We start from the raw sequence: 18,760 nt of genomic DNA, 5'->3' as shown, positions 1-18,760 counted from the left end.
AAATAGAAAGGTGACTGAGAGAAAAAAAACCAGAGCCTTACGGACCTGCGGGACCATAAGATGTAACAATATGCGTATCATCAGGGTTTCAAAAGGGGAAGAGATAATGGGTGGGACTTAAAGGAGAATTCTAAAAATCAATTGCTGCAATTTTACCAAATGTTTAAAGAAGGAATGAGCTGACAAGGAGGAGGGCAAGCCCCAGCAGGGCAGACTTGAGGGAGTCTACACATGGCGACCACACTTCTGAGAACTCAGGAGGCGAGCTCTTCCAGTAGCAGAAGCAGCCCTTGGCCTATATAAGTAAAACCATGAAGGAACACATGGCATCATTTTCAATAGTAAAAAAAACCCATAAGGGATGAAGAACCCAGAACATTCTCAAATGCATGGACCAAAGCTTTTGTTGGTATAGTTACCATGAATCAATGGCTAAAATTAAAAGAGAAGGATGACAAAGCAGCAGTTTTGGAACTTCACTAAACAGAACAAACACTAAAGAGTAAGGTCCTGGTGAACATACCAGGCTTTGCTCCTCTTTGTAAATCTTCTAAATTGCTGGGCATGTGATGCCCGCACATGACGCAAACAATGTCTGACATCTACCATGGGTGAAGAGGGAACACTGCAGACAATTTTAAGTGCAGCTGCATCAGAGCACTGTGACAGGTGCATCACTTCTGTGAGACTCTCATCAAAAGTGTATAGCCCCAGCAAGCACGACGGCACAAGTCTATGAGCCCAGCATTTGTGAGGAGAGGCAGGGAATCAAGGAGTTCAAGGTTACCCTCAACTATTCAGCAGAAGGGCAGCCTGGGCTGCATGAGAACCTGTCTCAGAAAAGAAGGCCAAACTCCCCTCATAGCTGCAAACTATTCTTCAAAATCACTCAACAGTCAAAAGAAAACCACTCAAGAACATTTAGTTTTACAAAGTTAAGTAATCACTAGTCCTCAAAAGCTATCAAGACTATGAAAGACACAAGAGCAGTTACTTGGTCAGAGGAGCAGGGTAATAACTGAATGCAGTGTGGAGTCACATAGTGGTCCACGGCCAAAAAGGACTGACTGAGAAAGCTGAGCTATAGGTTAGTTAATACGATTATGTCATTGTCAGTTCCTTGGTAATACTGAACGCTAAATGATGGTTAATTAACAACATCAAACCTCGTGATAAAGCTCTACTGTTGGGGGAAAATACTTATCACCATTTTTACTCTGTCCTCCCATCATTTCCTTATTTGAAGACTTTACACTCATGTTACCCTGCAGCAGTGATCCCCTAATGTCGACTCCAGGCTTTCCTCTGCAGTGTTTCATATACAAAGCTGACGTAGAACCAGGAGAGACCACATCTCAAAAGACAAAGTTTAAGAGGAAATACAAAGTTTGCAGTGAGTTCCCCCAGAACTGTGCCTCAGAGAACAACACACAACTACTCAGAATGATGTAAGCCAGGCCTTAAACACGCCATTCCTAACAGCAAGGATGTAATCTGGAATTAGTTTTAAAAGAAATAGAAAAAGGTACTTAGGAGCTGAGAGACTAACCCGAACTGACCACATGCTCAATGATATGATGGGAGATAATCTGTTAAGAATGACTGGATAGAAAGTTTCTTCAGGGAAGCAGAAACTACAAAAAAAAAATTCCAGAAGAGCACACTGTCTGATGTGCAAAACCAACCAACCCCCCCCCCAAAAAAAAACAAAAGAAAGCCTCAGAGGATAAAGGAGAAATGGTGACTTCTTATCAGGTAAGCACTCGCTCTAGTCCAGAGTGGGAAGAAAGCACAGTGTTGGGAACCTCAGAGCCTGAGCTGAGAGGCATGTAAGCAACATCCCAGAAGGAACCTCAGAGCCTGAGCTGAGAGGCATGTAAGCAACATCCCAGAAGGAACCTCAGAGCCTGAGCTGAGAGGCATGTAAGCAACATCCCAGAAGGAACCTCAGAGCCTGGGCTGAGAGGCATGTAAGCAACATCCCAGAAGAGAGTAGATAACACGTGGCATAGAAAAAGTACTGGAGGAAGACCCAGCTAGAACCCCCCCGCCGCTAAATGCACTAAGCAAAATAAACACCTACACCTCAGAGCACAAGAGGTGCTCATCCACATAGTGGACTGAACAGCAGCTCCCAGAGATAAGCTGCTTCTGAATGGGGCCTTCACTTGAAAACAGGACCACTGCCAAGTGTTACTAAGTTAATTATTTCGACATGAGATCATCGTGGGTTTGGCGTTGACCTTCATAACAGAACAAAGAGGACAGCACAGATACAGAGACGTAGAGAAGGCTGTATGCAGGCAGACACAGGAACGGTGATGCTCTCCAGAAGGGGCTTGTGACCCACAGCCACAGGAGCCAGAAAAGGTCTGGAGCAGATTACTCCTGAGAACTTCTAGAAACAGTCATTCCTGGCAATGCTGATAGCCAAAGTCAAGGGCCCAAGTCTCAGAAAGAATATATTTAAAGCATTATCTTAACAGATTAGATACTGAATGTCTTTGAATATATAAAATTTTCCCCGTATTTTGCTTTATTTCCTTTGGTAAATGCCAAAGTTACAAGTTAGTAATTAAAAGGTCTACTCAGTGGAATTTTTTAAATGTATTGGTAGAATTCTAACTTTTGGTAATGGAAAGACGAATTAAGTCTCTTGCAGGTATTAATGTAAGACCTAGATTTTAAAAATATGTGAAAGCTGGAAAATGATCCAAGTCAGGAATGACCAAGTCAGAGTTTTATTTTAAAAGGCCAGAACTCTATGTAAGAAAAGGTATAATTTTATGGTGCTTGTGGGTCACGGTGAACAAGGATGGTCTATTTCTCATAGTCTACAGATGCAAAATCAAGTGTTAGCAGCTGGAAGACGGAGGAAAATGGGTTCAGGGATGGCAGAAGAGCTAGGTATTTAAGGTAGAAATTATAGAAGCAACAGAGCTTATGCATGATGCAGTCTCTAATCACAGTACGAACTACTCAAATCCCAGCTGACAGCTAAACTCAGTGTTCCAGGGGACCCTAGGGAACGTGATGTGCAAGTATATCGAAGATAACGGATGGTGGATGAAACGGTGAGTCTCCAACCTGCACAGCGCAAATGACAGAAACCTAAGTGAAGGTTTACATCTTCCAGCACGAGTGGGCGCGAGGCTAGCAGATTAACTTGAAATTGAGGGTGTAAATCCCAAACACCAGGAGGGGCAAAAGAGAGTAGGACCCCAGATCTGGGCAGAGATAGCCCAAAGTACTGGCTTACAACTCTATCACACAGCCCAGAGGGGCCACGAGGAAACGCCTCTGAATGAAAGAGCTATGTGGGACGTCACCCAGGGCATCAGCATTAGGTTAGTCCAAGAGGCTCAACAGGGTACTAGACCAAAAGGCAAAGACTCATCTACAGAAGATTACCCAGAGTTCATTTCTCCAACTGACGTTTGGGAACAGTTAAGAGAGGGGAGGAGAAACTACTGACACTCTCTCTTAGAGAGCTTCCTGATGCTACATACTGCCTTGTATGCCAACTGGAGCAACAACAACAACAAAACAGACACACAAACACATACTTTAAGATGTATCTTTCAACAAATAAAAATAAAAGGAAGTCTTTGAGACTTTAGGTAGCCGAGGATTTCTTAGATGAGACCAAAAAGGCAAAAATCCATAGCCTGGGCAAATATTGATAGACTTCATCAAAATGGAAAGCCTTTTCAGAAAAGCCATTAATGAAAGGACAGGTCAGAGGCAGGCATATTTGCATAATGTCAACGCAGATGTGACCACATTCAGCACCCACCAAACTCTTACAACTCAGGAATAAGAAAAGCACAATTAGAAGCAATGACCAGTGGGCATTTTACAAAGAGCCAATGAACCACTGGGGGTGTGGTCACTGGGCCAATTCTTTGTGCTCCAAGGATGGCCCCACACCCACACATGTATCAGCCTACTATTTGGACTTTGTGGGCTATACTTAAAAAGAATTAGAAGAAAGAAGGACACGAGGTTAGTAGGAAGATGTGTGGGGATCCATGGTCAGTTAGAAGGGAGCAGTGAGGATAGGTATGATCACATTGCATTGTAAACATTACTAAACTCTTAAAGAGTGCATTTTAAAGAATTAGTTAAGTGACAGAGTACTACAATCTAGGATGTGAGTGGCACACCACTGCACCCTCAGTAGAACAGTACACACAACAACAGGGAACCTCACACTGTGCAGGGCTACAGCAGTGGAAGAGAACCACTGTCCTTAATAAAAAGTCTGTGTATACAATTGCACTCTGATCTGTTTTCCCAAGGGAAATGAAAACTTGCTGTTCATAAATCTCATTGCTCATACTAGTGCCAAACTTGCCACACCCCAAATGTCCATCAACACATAAACCGAGAAACAATTTTTGCCATCTAGTCATCCAATGGACCAGTACTCAGTAAGGAAAAGGAACAAAGTACCAATTCACAAGACATGGATGACTCTCAAGAGCATTACACTGGGTAGGAGTGAGGCCAAACCTGGGGAGGCACGGAGTATCTGCTGCAAAGAGGCATGCGCACATCTTTTACGGCTGGGGAAGCAGCAGTTCCATGGTTGCAGACATTTTAAAATGGAACCAGACTTTTCTGTATGTAAACTATTTCCCGACGGTGCTGATTAAAACATCTAAAAGGTGCACCATGGTCATGACACCTGGAGTCTTGTCATTATTTACATCTGTGACCTTTCTAAGTGGCTCAACAGCTTACTGCTGGCCTCAGCTCACATTCGGCGATGTGATTTCCTTCCTCATCACCTTGGTCCACCCTCCACACACTCCCATTCACTACCGGGCAGGGATTTTGACTGTTATGTTCGTGCCACGTGCTGAGTGTCACATGCTGTGCTGGCTGGCCTGGTGGTGGCGGCTCAAAAACACACTTGTTACAGCAATGACCAAATAAATCTCTTATGGGCTAGTGATCATCAGCCATCTGCCAGGACTTGGCCACTCTCCACAGCTAACACTATCTCCTTCCACCAACCCAATTCCATCTATCCAGTGACAACTCAGATCTGTGTGCTCAATCTTCTATCACCCATCCCCAGACCCACTACTGGACAAATCCACTTCAATGTCCTACAAGCAATGAGAATTCCACAGGTGTAAATATCAGACTTTCCATGTCATCTAAGCCTATTCATCTGATCCACAGTGCCTACCACACCTCACACTCATAACACCATCAACACATGCGACGCCTGCTTAGAAGTCATCACAAGAGACTTGAGTGTTCAGCTGTATCTAAGACCACGACATCATTACCTCATTCTTTTAGGCTCCCTGGCTCTATTATAATCCAGACTTTGCCATTTCTCTTAGATTTGAATAAAAGCCCTTACTGGTCTTTCTGACTGTTGGTCTTCAATTACAGTGTGTACAGGAAGATCTTTCTAAAAATCAATCATGTTTGTACTCTTAATGTCTGCCTGTGAACTCCCAATAAAACACACAAGGTCCATTCCTGTCTTCAGTACTCTGCCTCCTCTGCCTGTAGCTGCTTTTCTTCTTAGCTACCCTAAGTCTCTATGTTCTTCTGAAAACTTAACCCAAATATCTCCACTGTTTTCATTTTCCCAATTCCACCAGTTAACTGCTCATTCCCCTTCACAATTCCTGACACAGTTCACATCTCAACTTAAACCAGGTCACATTTATGACAATGTAGTTAGTTAGGTAGGGACAGAGATTACATAACTTCATGCAGCATATTGCAGGTTTTTAAACAACTTTTATCCAATTTTATAATGTTTGACCTTTGGCCCTTACGTAGAGGTAGGGTTACTTAGGCTTCTGTGTTGGTTTGATTTACCCACCTTAACCATCACTTTGTGCTTTATTTGCCTGGAGTGGTTAAAGAAGTGCTTGTTTCCTGTCCTTTGCTGCACCGGTTCCAGTGTTCAGTGAGACAAAATTTTATAGCCAGATTAAGCTTATGTCCATCTGATTCTTCATATATAAGCTAAAGGAACTGACAAATTTATCACATACTATCTACTTCTTTCCCCATTGTGAGAGTTCAAACTGTGAGCTTAATATCATTTTTCAGGAGTCATTGTTTTCTTAAATATTTCAATCAAAAAAAACTTGGTTCAAGATTTTGCTTATACTTAAAAAGAAGATAGTACTTAAAAAGAACATAGCTGTGTTTTTCCAATGTCCATTTTATGATAGTTAAGAATTTTTTACATTACATGTATTTCATGTATGTGTGTGGGGTGCACGTGCCATGGCAAGGTGTGTGAAGGGTGAAGGGAAGAGGGCGAGTGGCAGGAGTTGGCTGTCTCCTTCCACTGTATAGGTCCTGAGTCTTGAACTCAGGCTGTCAGCCTTGGAGACAAGCATCTTTACCCAGTGCACCAGCTCATCATTCCTAAATCTTTTGTTGATGTCGCCATATTACAGTGGTCTAAGTTTCTAGAACTTAAAATATGCCAAGATTTAAAATATAATCACACTTAGAAAAATAACTTACTATGTTACTAATATTATATCTAACCTAAACAGCCTTAAGTGAGTCTTTACATATGACATTTTACATTAGAATAAAACCCAAGTTCCCTTTCAGCTCAAACATCAGGATTTTAGATGGCTCAGACCAGCTGGGCAGCAGTAAGGCCAGAAACAAAGCATACTGGCCTTATATCTAAAATACCACAGCCCACCGCACACACTAGCCCTACTGCAAGGACCAGCCTTCCAACATACACTTTCCAGGAGAGCAGCACCTGCCTCTAACCCTAGCACCCAGGATGTAGCAACAAGAGAAGCAGGTGTTCAAAGCCAATCTGCACAGTGAATCCAAGGCCAGCTTGGGTTACATGAGACCCTGTCTCCAAAAACAAAACAAAACAAAAAACCCAATGAACAACAACGAAAGATCCAAGCACAAATGTGCCAGGCACTTTTGACATACATCAGTGTACAATGCAAGCCAGTCCGTAAGTATCAGCTCCCTTCCCTTGTTCATCCTTGTGTCTTCTAAGTAGGCATATACCCCCCTAGTGTCGAGGTAGGTGGTTTTTAGCTTGGTTGAGTTTGAAGAGTCTTTAGCATTTGTTATCCCATCGTGCTTTCTTTCAATGGCAAAGGCAGCCAAGCTTGACGGCTTGAGTTCAATCTTAAGAATTCTCATGGTGGAAGGAAGAAGTGAGATTCTTCAGACCTCCACAGGCACACACAATCACACACACACACAATCACACACACACACACACACATAAATCCCAGCCTCAACTAAGTAACCAGACAATCAGCAATGTAATAAAATTTAAAGAGTTGCCTTGGGTGAGGCATCTTTAGACAGCACTGAATGTTGGAAATAGGGCAACACTGGAATTATTCAATATGACATGGCTGCCAGCCCCTAATGGGTGCTGTAATTAATTACTATAATTAAATCCCTGGTTTAAAATAAAATCCACACCACTGCCAATCTTCCTACCAAAAAGAAATGTAATCCATATTTGTCACAGTTAATTTAGAAGTATGGCCTGATAAATGTTTGTTATTAGGCATAAATATTAAGGTGTTATTTTCTAACTCACTATCAACCAATAAAACACAGACACCTGTTATATTTCAACATAACCTCAGTTCACCTGGGGCAGGGCAGCTATTAATCCCCTAAACTATCTCCCATATCTCCCTACCACAATCCCCTACCATCTGCTTCTCATAAGTTCTATCGTGCTACCTTCCATTCATATTCCAAATATTTGCTAATACTCTCATTCCACCTCATCCATGCCAGACGCCTCCATCTTTCCCCTCTTCCCCTCTTCCCCTCTTGTCTCCTTCCCAAAGTCCTATTCCGGTCTCTGACTGCTTCCTTTCCCAAGATCCTCTCTGTCCCAAAGCCGACCAACGTTAGCCATGCCCATCCCATTTGCCCTGCCTGGGTGTGTTGGCTTTTTATTGGTCAAACAGGAACAAGCTTTAGGCAAGGTTATATTTTGGGATACGTGAGTACGCACCAACCTCCAACACACATTAAAATTAAAATAAACAAAAACAAAATTTTTCCTTCAAGTATTTGATCTTCAGATAATTCCAAATAGCAAAATCTTCGGGTTGAGTTGAAATAGCTTCTAACAAACAAAAAGGTTGCAGATCATTCTGCTTAGGGAGGATGCACAATGACAGCCGTCTTTCTCCTGCATCACAGTCACTTATTTCAGGTGGACACTGGGAAGCTCCTGTAATAGGAACGACTGGACCTTCTTTACATATTACTTATGTATGTGTTGGTGCAGGAGGTTCAGCATGAGCGTCTTTGCTTTGGAGTTCTAAAACACTAAGTGCTTCTTTGTGTTTTTATGTGGGAAGATGCAGCACAGCATATTTTATTCTCAATGTGTACACAAATAATACCACTTAATGGAGAGGCCACAGCTCTTTAGAATAAGGTCAGTTTTGAACAATGTGGTGCAAAACTATAGAGTGCTTTACTCAATACCTTATTTCTTACCTGTACAATTGCTACTCATCAAAGTAAGAAATTAAATATACCCAGGACAGATAATTTGCTAAAGTTACTCACTTTCACTTCAAATTGAACACAAAGATTTTTCTTCAAACATGGGTGTTTTCTGCATAGCCTTTTACATTTCAGTAAAATGAGGTGATCAGTAACTCCCTTGTTTTGTTTTTAGTTATAAGTTGCATAGTTTACAAACTTCTGGGGAATTAGCTTACATAAAGCCTTACAACATCTGACATAGCAGGTCAAGTGGCATAAATTAAGTTGCCCATTCAAAGAATACATCTAAGTGTCAGAGTCACTATAGGAAGACCAAATACATACTTAATTTTTCGAGTCTTTAGAAAGCAGCTGAGGTTAAAACCAAGAGGTGCTTTCAAGGAGTCACTGGAAGTCACAGCAGCATTTGCTAAGCTTGGACCAATGCCACAAGTGTCCTCCCTGCCACTCTAGACTGATCTGCAGCACAGCTTTTGTGAGGCTCTGAACTCATGTCACAAGGAGACTGTAAAGTGGAGGACATTTCTATGTGCAGTGTAGAAGAAGGGCTTCTTTCTCCATATTCTATTTGCAAAATTGTATTTTTATTGGCCATTTAAAAATACATACTCCATTCTTAAAATAACAAACAACAACAACAACAAAACTCCCCACTGTAAACATCCACTCTGAAGGTTAAACAAGTGGATTATGCAGTGTCATGTGTGGGGACCATAAGGGAAGAGAACAACCCTGAAGAAGCCTCTCCCTCCTATCTGTGCCCTATCACACAACCTACAACAAAGCCTGTACTGTCAGAGTGGACTCAGAGCAAAGAAGGCAGCTGAAATGTACTAAGTGTGAGTCTTATCTGAAAAGAAAGCTTCCTTTTGCTAGAAATGGCATCACTATCTAAAACTCACATTTTGGAAAGCAAAATAATACAGTAAACACCAATTCAGTGTGTTCTTATAACACTTATGTGAGGGATAAAACGATTTATTTTATTCTAAAAGGGCTTACAAATGGCACCATTTAATGAATGGAAATCACATGACAGAGAAGAAACTGAATTTTCCTAATGGCCCCTTCAAACGGGCAAATGATTCTTACTACTTACTGGTAATGTTAGTGTACAAAAGCATAGTAAAAAAATTTAGAAGAATGCAAAGTATACTGTAAGACAAAAATCTACTTCAGCTCAAATGCCCAGCATTCCAACTATCTTTGCCATAGTTTCCTTACAATGTGAGTAACTTAGAAACAGTGTAGCTCTGTAGCTAAAGGATGACAACAAGAAACTCTCGGAGAATTTGTTTTTTGTTTTTTGTTTTTTTCAAAAAAGCAGGGATTATAGATGCCGACTGATTATGGTAGACAATGCTGTGGTTCACAAACCATTGACATAAACATTTTTCTAAAAATGATAAGTGAGTAAGAATGCCAAGATTTTAAAAGATAGTTAAAATGCACTCATAAAACTTTATTGAAAAAATATTCATTTTATTAAAGGGTTTGAAAAACATCATTTCTAAAATGCTAAAGATCTTTTGGTGGCAGAGGCCTAAAAGATGGCTCAGCAGTTAAGAGCACAGACTGCTCTTGTAAAGGACCTGAGTCCAGTTCCCAGTACACACTATACTACACACACACACACCCCACACACACACACACCACACACACACACACACACACACACACACACACACACACATAACACACACACACCAAAATAAAATTTAAAAATCTTCGATGGAAATGACTGAGAATAAAAGGATGGTGAGGAGTGTGGGTGTCAGTCACTCTGCTCTGTGAAATCAGTTTTCTTAAGAGTGTTCATTGTGTAATAGTTTTAGTTATTTTGTAAGTTTAAAGAGAAAGATGTGAACTTAATACCTACATTTGCCTGAGCAAATCAGCTTTTCATTCATTTGTACATTTTAATTAAAGATTGGGAAATGGAAATAAAATTAAGTTAAATCAACTTTTTCCCAGACTCATATTTTCACTTGGCAGTACAACATAGCTAACACATATAGGAACTTAGCTGGGCTTAAATCACATTGCAGTGGACAAAGGAAGAACTAGAAGAGTCTACACAGCATTCAGCAAGAATAACAACTGTTCAATGCAGAATGAAATGAAAAGTTACTGACCTACAAACAAAGAAAAATAATTTATTGTTTTCAAATTCCAGAAATAAAAGTAACAGATGGGCATATAATCGCTAACAAGCTGGTCTTATAATTTCTAGCTACTGTCTAATTAAATCATATAAGAAACAAAAATTCTGTATGTTTTCTACCTAAGAAAATTACCTAGAAAGAAATATGCTTTAAAACTCTAAATCACAAAGAACATTCTAGAATGGCATGATGATGGATACACACATGACAAACTGGAGGCCAACTCCCAGAGTGACTGTTTGCTATGCGGCAGCACACAGTGATCCACAGGCAGCACATTTCCCATCAGCACCAGCTCATCAAGTGAGGAAGCACAGCAAAGTTTAAAATCGTCTGCTTATAGTCATTAATATGTAAGAACTACAGCACACAGATCTGGAAATGCTTAGCTTGCCCACAAGTAAGAGTCTGTTACCTCAGCACAAACTTTGTGAGAGATTTAAGCAGCAAGCCCAGCAAGAGGGGCAGCCGACTGCAATTTGGTTCCAGTGAAGACAGGATGGAATTATAGCTGTTGTCATTGCCCAGGAACTCAGAAACTTCAGTCCTTCTGGTGACAAAAGTCTGTGTTGTTACTTAAGCAAGGAAAACTGAGCTCAGAGCCTGCATGCAACTTGTGCTGTGTGTACAGAAACAAAGCATCACTCGCAGACATTGCTAAAAAAACTACAGTTATGAATGAGCAGTGGGTTTCTTTTCATCACAGTTTATTTTAATTTATCCTATGTAGATTATTGGTAGAACTAAATATTAGTCTAGTACTTTCACTATACGAATCAAAGTCTTTTGTTTAAACAGTGATTTATTGTAATTCTTAAGGTAAATAACAAATTCTAAAATAATAACTTGGAATTAAGCATTTGAGTTCCAGATGACAGAGTCAATAAGTGGTAACAGCTTCTTCAACTTCTTATTAATAGTCTGATGAAAAACACTAGCAACTACCTGCCGATAGAACTGAAATTCTCAGAAGAGATCTGTAAAGTAAGACACCAAACCAAACATGCAAATCCTCCCAACACATGATCTTCTTTCTCATCGCATGACTGACGCCTGAGCCATTTATAATACATGGTCATTGGACTCAGTACATTCTACATTTCTACAAGGGATTACAGTTTGGTCTTGAAAAGGAAGACTAAGATGGAGGGGTGAAACAATGAAATGTGGGAAGCCGTATCACCCTACACACACGCAGGCTGCAGTTTCATCCAGTTGGTTGGCAGTTACATTTCAGTACACAGCATTCAAGGCAACTGAGCGGCAGCACACATGAACTTCCCTTCCACAATTAACAGTTCTGTTAAAAGCTCTCATGTATATAAAGGAGTGTTGGTTTTGTAGGGTACTTTTCCTCCAAAGAGGGCAAAGAGTAAATAGGGGAGAAGCGTCATCCCCAAATCCATACACAGCTCAGCTGTGCGCTGCTTTGAGAGATCACGAGACAGCAGCTGGATCCCTGGAGGCAGATGCTTCTCCACCTCCGGCTCAGCACAGGATCCAGTGCAACAGATACTCATTATTATCCCTCCAACAGCCAGAAAGCATTCCATTGCGGCTCAGTGCCATGGCTAATGCCTCCTAAGGTAACAGACCTCAAGGAAGCTGAACCTTATAAATGTACCTGCATTATTACTAACTGCAGGACAGCAAATTCAAAACTGCTATGAAATCAGATCAGCAGCAGACAGACTCAACCATAATGGTAAAGAGAGGGGAAGTGATGTAAACATTAATACCAAATGTCTCCTGGTAGAACCTTGTTTGTGGAGAACAAAGGGAGACGATGAGGGAGAGGGAAGTAGAAGGGGGGAGGGAGGGAGGGGGTGAAGGGAGAGAGGGGGAGGGAGAATGACAATGAGAATAAATGTAATTATGAATATGGAAGAGAGCCAGGTAGCAACAGAGTTACTGGACACAGTGAGAGAAAACAAGGCATGTGCTACGGCTCTCTTTTTTCTGTCTTTCGTGTTCCTAGATAGTTTACAATGTAAGTGGGATGGAGGTCATATTAGCAGGCAAAAATGAGCCTTCTGATGGACAGAAATAAAGGGTTTGGGGCTAATAAGCTTTACTTTCTCTTTTTGTTTTTTCTTTTAAATCATACCTGAAAGCCTTGAATCCTTGCTAAATATTCCAGTTGTTTTGAAGGCTGTACTGGAGAACAAGGGGGAGTAGGAGAACTTCCTTTTAAACCTATGGCTTCAGCTGTAGGAGATGTTCCGTTCATAAGGAGTTCCCTGGCAACTGTGGCTGAACTAGTCGATGAGGGAGACATACTGAAGAAAGAGCTTGAAGGTTGGTTCATATCTTTGGGTGATAAGTAACCTAGAGTCGTGCCAGAGGTCACTCTGTGGCGGCTGGCTTCCATTTCTTGATAAACATCAGGAGAAAGGTGAAGAATTCCTTTTGGAGCTATGAATAAAGTAAAGGCACACTATTAATATACTTAAAATAATGAATACAGAAATACATTATAGCATTATTGAGTCGATGGCTCCCTTTGCTGTACTGAAGAGGGAACGAGAAACTGCCTGTCAAGCCTCTCCCTCAGGCCTGCAGGGGTAGCAGCAGCATCTGCTCAGAGGCTGACACAAGGTGAAGTTCAACGGGAACAAGAATGGGCATGTGCAGGCCCTTACCCTCAAGTCCAATAGTAAATATGCATCCACTGAGACACAGAAGATAAAAGGAAGGCGGCATCAGTCCAAATACCATCCTCAGCAACACAAACCTAAATACCCACTGGTGCTCTGCTCCTCGCATGGCCATCCCATAGACAACTCAGGTTTTGTTTTACTTCTTTTTTTTTCCAAACACAACATTTTTATTGATTATTTGGGAATTTTACATAATCACACTTGCTTCTGATTCCTCCCACTCTTGTGCCTGCCCAATAAAATAAAAATAACACAGCAAGCCCAATTTGTATTGCCTATATATACTCATTGGAGCATGGTCTAACTCCCAGTGGCCAGCCCCTTAAAGATAACTAAGTCCTTCCCCACCCCTCTGCCAGAAGCCATAAACTATGAAGGGCTATATTTCAGCATCTTTATCACAATTTTTAAGGGTTCTCTTCAAAGGCTTCCTGTCTAGAATGTTTCCTTGCTTTGGTGATGGGGCAGTGGGTACCGGTGTTTGTCACAGAAGCCTTCAATGTAATGTCTCTCACTCTCACTTATGAATCCGCAGCCATCGATACCAATGCAAAAAGACGCTTCCTTGTCCATAACAGCCAGTGGCAGCAGGGATCATGGACATCTATATGGTCCTTGGTGGCAGCACAGACCACAAACCTCAACAGGACCTCAGGTGGCAGTGTAAACCACAGACATCCGCACAACCTCTGGCAGTAACATGGACCTTGGACATTAGCATGGCCTCCAGCGGCAGCATGGACTACAGAGGTCTCTTAAGGTCCGATCCAGAAAATGAACCGTTCTTCACCTCTGACCTCCTGCTGTTGCTCTGAGGCAGGGTGTTCATGCAGCTGGGCAGCTAATGTGGGGGCTGAGTCTGCACAAGCTCTAGGCTGCTGCACACCATTCTGCCAGCCCTACTTAACAATGACATGTTCTCCCCCACCCCACCCCCGTCCACTGCAGCCCCACTCCCACACCTGTCACCACGACTCTAGTCCCACCTCTCTTTCTGCCATCTTCCCCACCCACTTCATCTCACATTTATTCACCAAAGTGCATTGCAAACTGCAGTGTAACATGCAGTGTATTTTTTGCTGAAACAGCTTTGTGTGCAAATGCTTACGGCAACAGGTCATTGGTCTGGTTCAAGCTTTCTGGTTTCTGAAGCATCATGAATACCAGCCTACTGCTGAGACTCATCTCGATTATCTTGCTGTTGGCCAGAGTCAGGGTCATCTTGTGGCTAGGCAGGGCATGGGATTGGGGTGGGGTGGGCAGGATCCTTGAGGGCTCCAGGCCACTGCTCTCCAGATTCGACCATCACGTTTACAGCCCACAGGCAGCTCCTCAGCCCACTTCCCCACCCCACCCTGAAAGCAGGGTCAGCAGTGAGGGCTGTATCAGCAGCAGCTCCAGGCTGGGGACACTGGCCTGTACATCTCGGTGAGCTGAAGAGCTGCCCTAGTCAGCAACAACATGTTCCTTTGTCCACTGCAGGTGCGCTCTCATACCACTCCCAGACCGTTGTCTCCCCGTCGCTAGCTTCACGACTCTGCCCCACACATGTGGCTCTGCTCCACTATCTTTCCTTCCACCTTCAAGAGACCACTTCTTACAAGCATCTTCCCATAAAACCTGACTTTTTGTTCCTGCTGTCCCAGAGATGTTCTGGGCTCTGCAGGCTCCTTCTCTGCCAATGTGTCTCCCCTTGGGGCCTCCCTGGGTCTATCCCTCTCCCAGATCCTGAGGTTGATGGTGGCCACAGCCATTGAATTGTGAACTCCTTTTAGTTTTAAATTATATGTATGTATGTTGAAGGAGGCCATTAGAGGGTCTTGGATCGCTGTAACTGGAGTTACAGGCATCTGCGAGGCACTCGATGTGGGTCAGGTCTCCCGTAAGAGCATTGAATGCTTTAAGCCATCTCTCCAGACACTAAGGCTTTTCACCTGTCAGCTCTGGCTTAGGCTAGGTCAAACTGGGAGCTGGTAGGAGGGTTACCTTGACTTTAAGAACAAGGCCATGGGCTAGAACTATAGCCCAAAGGTATTTCATTTTTTCCTACCACTTTTGGTATAATTAGTGCCACAATGCTGTTGGCATGCTTGCCTGGGGTTCAGGAGCCTCAGTTGACGAGTTTCTAGACTTTTCATCAAGAGAATATACCCATGTACAATACAGAGTCGGCGTGTTTGTGGAGATAAGAAGGGTGCAGGGCTTCATAACCTACCATTTCCCCAAACTACATCATTCTCTTATTTCCAGCATGCATTGTTTCCCGTCACTTTCACTACAGTATGTGAGCTCCTTCACACGACAGGAAGCCCTTCTTCCTCCTTCTCATCACTCCATTCCTGACTGCCAAATTCTCTGCAAAGGGCCTACGCTCCAGACACGCGTTCTGATCATCTGGTCAGCCAACACCTTTTCTCCTATTACTGCTCAGTTGTATGTGTGTGGCTCTCTCGTCCACTTCCTCCTCCAACCCCCACACCCTCACTGCTCCTAACATCAATTCTAATTGGTATCTGGACATTGTGCCAATAATACTGTCTGACTTGAAGTCATGGACAGCATCTTAGGGTGGGAATAATGAAAATAGATCACACAAATGTATGTGTGTCTCAATATGTACAGGAGTGAGGACATGCAGCTGATGAGGAGAGAACTAAGGCGATGGACAGCATGTACTGGCAGGGCCTGCAGAGTTTGTGCTGCAAGAAGCCTCTAGCACCTTCTAACCAGCTCCTCGCCATCAGGACACACGCAGTGTGGGAGCTACAAAGCAAAGGCAGGGATTCTGTATCCTGATTCACAAAGCACAATGAAGCTTTGTCCTTTCACACAACTAAATCATTTAAAAATAATATATCTATTAATTTTATGGTGTTCTTTTATACCTTTGTGTTAGTTTTCAAGCTCTATACATTAATAAGTGTTAGATTTTTTTTAATTCCAAAGAAATTTTCATTTAAAAAATATGAAGAAAAACACACTGGAGAAAATACAGAAAAATCTCCATAGCCAGTAAGAGACAAAACTGTTGCTTTTAAGATGTTTTTAGTCCTTTTTATTTATGTACTTTTAAAAAAGCATGGCATTTTGGTTATATGAACTGTTTGTTTGTTTGTTTGTTTTGTTTGTTTGTTTTAAAGGCAGTTTCAGGATTAGCATGAGGGAAACAGCTTGGTGGTAGAGTCATTCCTAGTATGTACAGTCTTTCCTGGGTTTGACCCTGAGTACCACATTAAAACAAAAACAAAAATCTACACTGCTACACATTGAATTTGTTTCTAATTTTGACAACTATAAACATAATCATGACCATTCTTATACTTAAACCCTTGCTCACATGAGCATTGTCTCTTTTAAGTGCAAATATAATTCTAACTCAAAGGATATTCACTCTAGATTTTTTTTTTTTTTTACATTACTCAAGTGCCATTAAAAAAAAAAAATACTAATTTCACATTCTCACAGAACTATTTGAAAGTATCTTGTTTCCTATTCTGGCATTGGATATTATGCTTGAAGAATGTTGCCATTTATTAATAGTGACAGAGAGCAGGTCAGTAGTTGCCTGGGAATGAGTGGGCAAGAGTGGCAAATTACAAAAGGGTAAGAGGAAACTTTGGGGGCCGTAGAAGTGTTCACTTCACAGGCTTATAAACATGTCAAAAGGGATCAAAGTGTACATCCCACATACAGTTTATTATACTTCAATTAAAGTTATGAAAACATTTTCCAACCTGATAAGTGAAATGCTATTATTCCTCCATCTTTTTGCACTATCTACATGAACACTATTTATACTACATATTTAAACAATTTAAATTCTATAACTGTAAATTATATAGTAGACTCAGTAAGTCAAGAAACAAGGAAGGTAGGGAACGGGGGAGTGGATCTTGGAGGGACAGAAGGAGGGATGAATATGATCAACACACACTGTACAACTTCTCAAACAGCTAATGCAAATAAATAAAATTTAAAAAACAGAAGCAATCAGAAAGTTAACACCATTACTTCAGATTGAAGTTGTCTTAACTTTGATTTTAGGCAGGATCCCTCTATGTACCCTGTTCGTACACCTCCTGCCCCTGCCTCCTGAACACTGGGATGACAGGTGCAGCCCCTGGCTTCCGTACTGTTATTTTACAGCAGCTCACCAAGAGCAATATAACAGAGTGGTAAGGATGCTGTCGCGGATCATCTCAACATCAGCACTCGGACAGAGCTGTAGTCTCCTACCACACAGCCAAGTCTACACTGAATTTCCTGCATGAGTAAAGAAGATTCTTAGGAGTCCACGTGATTTTATGTAATTGGTGGTCAGTTTCTGAGTGATTTTCAACTCGAACACTGGGAACTATGCAGACCTGTCAAAATTCAGTTTTTCATGCTGTAAAATTAAGTTGCTTTTCAATAATATAATGGCCTAAAATATAATCAGATAACAAATTAAGATACATACATTTAAGAATCTTTAACTTGTCACTTAGGTTTCACAGAAAAGTGTGTTTATATTTCCACTGGGATAAACTGAACACACTCCCGACAAAATGGAGTCAGTCGTTGTATACAGTCACTGTTACTGAACAGTATTCACCTTTTCATCCTGTTTTGGCTAAGCTGTTCTCCACGTAACTGCTGCAGGTCTGCACCTTCTCTACACTCAGTTTTGCTGTGGACTTCAACTAAACACCACATTTACCTGCTGGGGCTTGTTACAGTCCATTATGCTCACCCTTTATTTTAAGGGGTCCTGAATCCATCCTCCCACCGTCGATCTTTTGTCCTGATTTTGCCTCTGCTACTCCCACTGTGGGACTTTCAGACTGTGGCCACTGTGCACAGAGACACTGCTGACATTTCACTAGCATTACTTAACTCCCACAACTACCAAGAGCTACAGTTTATCATCTTCCTATGTTAAAGATGAAAAAAACTGATGGTAGACAACCTCATACAAGGTTACCAGGGTGTGGTGGCGTGAATGAGAATGCTACCTGCCCCCTAAATATCTGCAGGCTTCATTCCAATTTTGTAGAACTGTTTCAAAAGGATTAGAAGGTATGGCCTTGTTGGAGGAGAAGTGTTATTGGGGTTGGAGGTTGGAGCTCATGCCATTCCCAATGAGTTTTCTGTCTGTCTGTCTGTCTGTCTGTCTGTCTGTCTCTGTCTGTCTGTCTGTCTCTGTCTGTCTGTGTCTGTCTGTCTGTCTGTCTGTCTGTCTGTCTGTCTGTCTGTCTGTCTCTCTCTCTCTCTCTCTCTCTCTCTCTCTCTCTCTCTCTCACATGTCTGTAGGTCAAATCTAAGCTCTGAGGGCATTACTCCAGTGCAATACCTGCTTGCTTGCTACCATGCTCCCCATCATGTTGGCCCTGGGCTTCCCCTCTGAAATTGTAGGCCCCAATAAACTCTTAGTTC

General features: G+C 42.0%; 1 protein-coding gene across 7 annotated transcripts in view; it reads right to left on the bottom strand.

The window, feature by feature from the left end:
- The window catches only part of Stau2 (staufen double-stranded RNA binding protein 2), a 249,960-nt gene that overhangs the window by 98,060 nt on the left and 133,140 nt on the right, over nucleotides 1-18,760 (bottom strand). For 5 of the 7 annotated variants that reach the window (XM_051158718.1, XM_051158709.1, XM_051158693.1 and 2 more), the window contains one exon: nucleotides 12,793-13,100. The exons of 1 other annotated variant lie outside the window; for it this stretch is intronic. In XM_051158718.1, coding sequence (XP_051014675.1) covers nucleotides 12,793-13,100 — 308 coding nt within the window. Of the gene's footprint in view, nucleotides 1-11,180; nucleotides 11,305-12,792; nucleotides 13,101-18,760 lie in introns of those variants that run through there. One more of the 7 variants, XM_051158727.1, reaches the window with a different exon arrangement.

Source organism: Acomys russatus, chromosome 2 (assembly GCF_903995435.1).
Source record: "Acomys russatus chromosome 2, mAcoRus1.1, whole genome shotgun sequence".
NCBI classification, from domain to species: Eukaryota; Metazoa; Chordata; class Mammalia; order Rodentia; family Muridae; genus Acomys; species Acomys russatus.
This window is presented reverse-complemented; position numbering and strand designations above follow the sequence as displayed.